Genomic DNA, 7,708 nt, shown 5'->3' with positions numbered 1-7,708 from the left:
CTGCCTTTTATTCTAGTTCAATTGTAGTAGGGCTTTTCAAATTGTATCTTTTAGCTTTATCTAGAGGCAATTATATTAGGTACTCTGAGTATTCAAGTTAGAGTTAACTTGAACTTATCACAACAGTTAGAGGATAGTTGCCACAACGGGATTAGAGGCAATCCTTAGGTTTACAAAGAGTTTTGTAAATGTTGTTTTAGCTCAGTGATTTAGTGAAGTGTTGGGGAAAATCCTACTGAGTAGTAGGTCGTGGTTTATTCACCTTTTAAGCTGAGTATTTTCTGCGTAAAAATACTTGTGTTCTTTACTTTCCGCATTTACTATTTCCGCAATAATAGTATAATAAACACATAGAAAAACCAGGTCCTTCTATAATCAATGTACATAAAAATTGGACACCACACAAATTAATCAAATATCATGTACTTTGTTATATTTGCTCCTAACATGTTAAATGACTCGTCCCACCTTGAAAAAATAAGGACACGTTGCTGGCCTTAGATTAATTTTAAAACTTGATCCATTTTAATCAAACCCACCCTCCCCATCCAAAACCCTTTTCAAATCTTCTTCTTCAAATGGTTAAAGCTCATGGTCCAGGCTGGTGACCTCCATTGCACTTTGGATGGGTGCCCGCATAAGGCGGAAGTGATTGAACTTACGTCATACTTTGTGATCAAAATTGTTGAAAAAATAACACTTCGTTCTTCTTTTGACGGGCAATTAATATATAGTGTTTTGTTCCAAAGTATTGAAATTGTTAGTAAAGTAACTTTAAGATTCTTTTTTGTAAGGGATCTTTGACGAAACAAATTAAAAGAGCACGTTAGGTAATTACCTGCCCTAAAAATAGTAAGCAAAGAATAAAGCTGCGGAAATGATTGCAAAAACAAAACCAAAAGAAAAATGAAAAAGTAGAATAACAATTGCAAATGTAAGATAGTGCGTCCACGGTCCATGGACAAGGACATTTCCGTTATTTTGTATTACATGTATAACAAAATACAAAGGTACATATAGAAGGCAATGGACATACAACAACAATAATAACAATAAATTAACCCAGTGTAATACTACAAATAGAGTCTGTGAACTTTACCCCTATCTTATAAAGATAAAGAGACAATTTCTGATAGATTCTCCGCTCAAGACGAGCATAATCACAACAGCACTGAAAAGATTATCATTCAAGAAGTCAGCCATACGTTGTTTATTTAGGAAAATAGAAGTTGAAAATTTCAAAGATTTTTTTAAAATTTCTTTCTTTTTTCACATGTCCGCGATCGAATTCCCATTGACCCTGCTGCAGACATCGCGAATTTCCAATTGAGCACCAGGAGAGGGAGGCAAGTCCCCCATTTTAGTCATGGCAGCATTGAAGTCACGTAAGAAAAGAAAACCATTGTTACTATAGCTTCTAACAAAGTCATTAGTAGTACTATTCCCTGTAAGCACTTGGTCCGAAAAAAGAAGTCCCTGATTCCTGTTTAAATCATCGTAATAAGCCTTGTCGAAAAAATTAGGAGTTACCAAATCTAGTGGTACCAAATTGGTGTCGTTGTTATTGACAGGACAATTACACTTTAGTGTTGATTTCATAGCTGGATTGATATTGTTGTCGTCACACATTGTAACGCACCTCGCGAAACCTATCGTATGTGCTCCGGCCAACGCTACCATTTCCCTGGGCGACATTCCCTTTGCGCGGAATTTCTTTAATTGGGTGTTGAGATCGTCGAATGGTGCAGGAAGTTGTGTTAATGAGCCTGTGAAATTTGCAGTTCTTGCGTCTCTTCGGCCTAGTCGCACTGGGTATGGTATTCCTCCCAGCTGTTGATTAAACATAAACAATATGATTACACATTTCTTTTCCCGAAAACGTTGAACTAATTAACATGAAAAGAATTGTCATAAGAATTTAAAGTATATACACTAACAACATAATATTTTTTGTATAATATTCATATGTATAGCATGTTTGACCAAGCTTTTCTAATCCTAGAAATACTTTTTTTTTTCAAAAAAAAATATTTTTTTCAAAGTTGAAATGTTTGGCAAAGCTTTTGGAAGGAAAATAAGTGATTTTGATCAGAAGAAGCAGAAAAAAATAGCTTCCCTCCAAAGCACTTTTGAGAAACATACATATAAAAACAGTTTTTAAAAGCTTGGTCAAACACTAATTGTTGCTCATAAATGCTTTTTAAATTAATTATCCAAACACAAATTGTATCTCACCAAGAGTACTTTTGAGAAAAGCACTTCTCAAAATAAATTTATTTTACAGCTTGGCCAAACAGGCTATTAGTATGGGTTGGATGGGTTTGATTCTAAGGAGGCGGTTCTTTTTTTTTTTAAATCCAATAAAGGCCAGCTACATGTCTTTTTTAAGATGGGATCAAGCTATTTAACGGGCGGGGACAAATATGATCCCAAAGTATAATGATAGGGCGTAATTATTATACTAAGAAAGTGAAACGGGTAAATATTGCTTATTTTCGATTATAAAGGGGCAAATATGGCCCTTTCATATTTTAAATATATTGTAGGTTGCATGCCTTATTTTTCAATTTCTAATCTCACATATTATGTAAAATTATATGTACTTATATTTTAGGAGACCTACCGATATGGCAAAAAATTATTTGCAATGATTGAATAGAATGTTAGACTTTTGTTGAAAATTTTATATTTTTCGATGGACAATATCTCTAAGTCAACTAAGCCCTTTTGTTTAGCCAAAAAATAAAATTAAGCCCTTTTGAAGGTGCAAAAATCCAAGATAAGAACGTAAGACTACACATCAACATCAAATATATATTGTGTCCACGTTTGAAATAATTAATGTAGGCAAGATGTTGACGTTGATTAAGGCAGTAATGGGCTGCTTATTGTGACTTCCACAAGTTACTAGGTAGATGTGATTTATGAATCGCAACAAGTGCCTTCCTCCCCACCCACCAACACCTCCTTTAATTTGTGCTAAGATAATATTGACATCTCATAGTTTTGTTGAATATTGCTTCCTCTAGTTGTAACTACGAGAAAAACTAGATCCTAGTAGAATTTAATTTATATATATAGATGGTATAAAAAAAATTACACTATCAGTATAATTGACCTATTATAGTAAGTCACAATTTTTATTATGTTATCAGATAATGCTTATAATAAAATTTACTTGTAATTATCTTATATCATTCCATTTGAATTTATTTGTTTTGGTTTGATTTTGTAGTAGAAATGTAAAAATTACTTTTTAATCATGTGTTTTAAACAATATGCCTTAATGCCAATTCATTCGTATTAAGTATATATTTAAGGGTAAAATGAGAATATTAAAATAAAAAAGTGATAGTTGTTTGAGATAGACTAAAAAAGAAAGTAAGACACATAAACTATAAATAAAAAAAAATTATGTTTACACGTTAATGCATATAACTTAAACTCATATTCTAGCATATATATATATATATATAAATCATAATAATAATAACTTACCAAAGCAACAGAGTCGCGAGCAGCAAGAGCTAGGATATCTGCACAAGAAACAGCTTTGCCAGGGCACAAATTTTTTATCCTTTGTTTAGCCTGATCTATTACTTCATAACCTCTTACTGAATTATCATTTGGTGGCGAAGATTTTTCTCCTTGAAATCTTCCGGGAATATCATTTAGAAGAATACCCCCATCACATCCCTATATTAATATAAATCACAAGTCAAATATTAGGCCAACAATATTACTATATGATAAAACAGGCTACTGACTACTTACAAAAATATAAGGGGCGATGTAAGCAAGTAGGCGCATGTACTAAAAAATTAAATTTTCTCGTTGATAGTGTATTCATTAACCTTAAAGTTAAAAGAATTTATGTTTCCTCTATATTACTACTTGTGTATAGCAAACAAATTTCAAAAAAAAAAGAATTGAGCATATATATATGTATATAGCTAGTAATGTTTGACCTTTTCTTCAAAATTTTCCACCAACAATTTTATTTCAAGAGGTAAAAGAAATGCTTAAAAACACTTCTATTACTGTATGCAGCCAATGAAGGATAACTTTGATTTTTTTCATAAAACTAACTCCTCTCAATACTAACCCTTGTTAATTATTAATTGATAGTATTAAAAGCTGCATGTTCTCACACAGTACCGTAATTGAGTTATAGATAGTGAAAGGACAAAAAAATGTAAGAAATGCAAATTAAATGCTTAAAACTTCTTAGAGTATAGAAGAACTTTTAGAGCCTATTTGACCAAGCTTCTGAAAGCCAAAAGTACTTTTTCCCCTAAAAAAGTACTTTTTAAAAAATTTGAGTTGTTTGGCCAATTACATAGAAGTACTTTTGGCCGGTAGAAGAAAAAGTTTTTTTGCTTTTGGGAAGAAGCAGAAAATTCTAGCTTCTTCCAAGAAGCACAAGCAGAAGTAGAAAATTAATTTATTCATGACAAAACTATCTTCACCATAAATTTATATTTTTCAAATTATCCCTTACTACTTTGAGTTTTTCCTTTTCATTTTTGTTTCTAGTTTTTACCATTCTATTAAAATTAAAGATATTATATATATGAATCATATTGTAACTTTTTAAATTCTTTATTGACTTTTCTTATTTTTGATTTTTCTTTGTGTAATGTCTTGTAACTTTCCAAATTATCTTCTTCTTTTTTCACACTAAAACAAATTATCTATATCCTTCTTTGGATTATCAATTCTCTTCCTACAAATAATCATTTATAATTTCTTTCTATTATATGATATTGGTTCCCGAATCTTTAAAACAGTTATCAAATCTAATTTGTAAAAATGACCTACAAATAGGTAATAAATTTACAATTGTATTGCATAATTTATCTGTATATTATTAAAAGAAGAAGAAAATATATCTGCATTAAGTCAAGTGACAGCCTCACAATAAGCCAATTGGCAATTTAGGACAAATAGGTAATATAGTTTCTTTTTAAATTTAAATTAATAAAAAAATAAATTGTACATTATCTGTTGTTAATAATTAGTTACTCCTTTTGAATTAGTTTAAACATACTTAACTATTTATTTTATGATTTATATTATATATTTAAAATTATTTCTATTTTATGCTCTATGCCATCTTTCAAGTTTGACACTTAGAATTATCTAGTTATAACCACTGTTTTAAAAGGCGTTTCTGGGGCGAGGCGTACCAAAAACTCCCTGGGGCGATGGTGTGGGGCAAAAGTCTCAAGAGGCGTACGCCCGGGCGTTCGGGGCATACGCCCGGGCATTCGAGACGCGTTTTATTAGTGAGCAGTAAGCCCTAGAGACTTTTTCAAATTAAAATAAAATTTGTTGAATTAGTCCTTCATATAATACCCAAATTCTCAAAAGTCAGTTTGGTAATTACTCAAACGGTTTAAAAAGGAACTCAAAAGTATTAAATTTAAAAGTCAAAACCTTTTTTTATTTATTTAAGCCCTAATTCATGGTTTTTTCAATTATTTATCTTGTCCGCTAGTCTGCTAATATCTCCTAATAGCAACGAATATTTAATTTTTTTTACAAATACAAAGAGAACTACATTCTTCTTTATAGCAGCAAATTCAAAGTTCAAATTGCAGGTTAATTATCCTTTTTGTTCTTCCATATAGAAAACTTTATTCTTTTAGACTCAAATTACTTGTACTTGTAAGTAACGTATAATATATTGTTTTGATTAGTTTTTTGTGGGGATGGAGCACACATATATATAGTTTTCTTCAATTTTTATGCAATTTTACCTGTTTATAAATATTTACTGTCATTATATTATTTTATAAAATATTAAAAATTTAATACCTATGGGGCTTACGCCCCGTGCCTCGGGGCTTATGCCCCGCTGAGGCATATGTAAAACGCCTCGCCTTACGCCAACGCCTTTTAAAACACTGGTTATAACTACCATGGCTATACATAATTTTATCCGACGACATATTCTTCTACCAATAAAAAATCCAACTATTATGCTAATGAAGACAATACTGGAGAGATTGATGAAGGAGATGAGTCTTCTGATATTCCTTTAGAAATGCAGGAAAGTCTTCTACTAATATGGAGGCATTGTGTGATAGAAGTAGAGATGAAATTGTTGAAAAATATTATCATGTGTGAGTGACTTTACTTATTATTTCATGATAGATTATCAATATATAGTAATTTGTGGACAGACTTCTAATTTATACTGAATGGTGTATTTTTAGTTATTCAAATCATCATATAACAATAAGTAATTATACTAGATAATATCATATGCTTTGGTATAACTATATATGTAAAATTGATTTAAATCTGTAATATATTTGTTTACTTTATATTTTATATTTTAATTAAATAAAATAAAATAATAATAAAAGTCTCTTACGATAAATATTTAAGTTCATTTTTCTGTTTAAAAGAATTATAAGACCTTGGTACTTTCTTTTTGGTAATTTAACACTCAAAAGTACTTTTTTAAAAAATTGGCCAAACACAATTTCTTTACCAAATATTGCAAAAAAAATACTTCTTAAATAAATTGGCCAAACACAAATAGTGTTTTTCAAAAGTACTTCTAAAAAAAGTACTTCTGAAAAAAATACTTTTCAAAATAAGCAGATTTTGACAGGGCCAAACGGGCTCTTATACTATCATCTCATCCGAAAGATTATTACAACTTACCATTTATAAAATACGAGATTGATAACTTGAAAATAAAGTAGTTATCAGCTAGCTAAAATAAGGTAAAATATGATGATATTATAAAATTCTTCACACTATCGATGTTAAGAGGACGAAAGAACTTACATCGACAAAGCAATCGTGGAAGAAGAGACGAATGAGAGACGCACCCATTCGCCTCTCTCTCCTAATGGCTTCAGCCACAACTGATCCAACAGCTGCAAATATGCAAAAATCCTGAGATAACATGTCTGAATTTTGCTCCAAAATATTGCTCTCTGACTCTATTTTCGTATCAAAATCTTCCATAACTGTGGCTACATGTGTGTTCTTGTATATAGAGATGCCAGCAAGGGCAAGAGCCATAAGGCTAAGTGCCAAGCTCAAATGAGTTGCACCACAACCCATGATTCAAGTGAATTAAAGAGAGGATTTTAATTAGGAGCAATTGCTTTTTGGGATGATTTTCTTATTTGCTTTTGGCTCCTTTAAATAGGAAATTTGGTCAATATTTGGTTATATTATATTGCTAGTAAATGACTGTAATGAGAGCGGTTGGGTGTGGAATAGACTTTTGCTTAAGGGCGGCTCAATACAATTGGAGCCAAATTTTAATAATTTTTGTTTATATATATATATATATATATATATATATATATATATATATATATATATATATATATATATATATATTTTATTAAAATTTATTATTTTTAGTTTTTTGAGAAGCAAAGTTATGAATAATTATTTTATAATCAATTTCTTCTAATAATTCTTTTTCAATTGATAATATATTTAGCAACATTATTTACATTAAAATCATTTCTGGTTTTAAAAAAACTTCTTTTTACTGAGACAATTGTTACATGAACTATTAATATTATTCTTTAAGTAATATATGCATTTGAAAAAAAAAAATCAAATCCTTTTATTGAAAGTATGTATAAGAAATTACTTGAAAGTAATTTATATTTTTTTAAAAAATAAATTTATAGATTAAAAAGTGAGGCCCCCAAAATTAGGGGCCTAA

The 7,708-nt window shown here is 30.1% G+C and overlaps 1 protein-coding gene across 1 annotated transcript; it reads right to left on the bottom strand.

Annotated features, from left to right (window-relative positions):
* Positions 1-940: 940 nt before the first annotated feature.
* Positions 941-7,152, bottom strand: LOC107794907 (suberization-associated anionic peroxidase-like). Its single transcript, XM_016617467.2, has 3 exons — positions 6,805-7,152; positions 3,499-3,696; positions 941-1,830 (listed from the first exon to the last, which is right to left on the bottom strand). The coding sequence occupies exons 1-3, from the start codon at positions 7,084-7,086 to the stop codon at positions 1,270-1,272; spliced, it is 1,041 nt and encodes a 346-aa protein (XP_016472953.1). The 5' UTR covers positions 7,087-7,152; the 3' UTR covers positions 941-1,269.
* Between the last annotated feature and the right edge of the window lie 556 nt (positions 7,153-7,708).

Source organism: Nicotiana tabacum, chromosome 14 (assembly GCF_000715075.1).
Source record: "Nicotiana tabacum cultivar K326 chromosome 14, ASM71507v2, whole genome shotgun sequence".
Classification (NCBI taxonomy): domain Eukaryota; kingdom Viridiplantae; phylum Streptophyta; class Magnoliopsida; order Solanales; family Solanaceae; genus Nicotiana; species Nicotiana tabacum.
The sequence above is the reverse complement of the archived record's forward strand: the minus strand, read 5'-3'. Positions and strand labels throughout refer to the sequence as shown.

Coding starts and splice junctions, on each gene's coding strand:
- LOC107794907 (XM_016617467.2), bottom strand. CDS start 7,086: ATGGGTTGTGGTGCAACTCATTTGAGCTTGGCACTTAGCCTTATGGCT. Junction 3,697..6,804: donor TCCACGATTGCTTTGTCGAT/GTAAGTTCTTTC, acceptor ATATTAATATAG/GGATGTGATGGGGGTATTCT. Junction 1,831..3,498: donor CTCGCGACTCTGTTGCTTTG/GTAAGTTATTAT, acceptor TTTAATCAACAG/CTGGGAGGAATACCATACCC.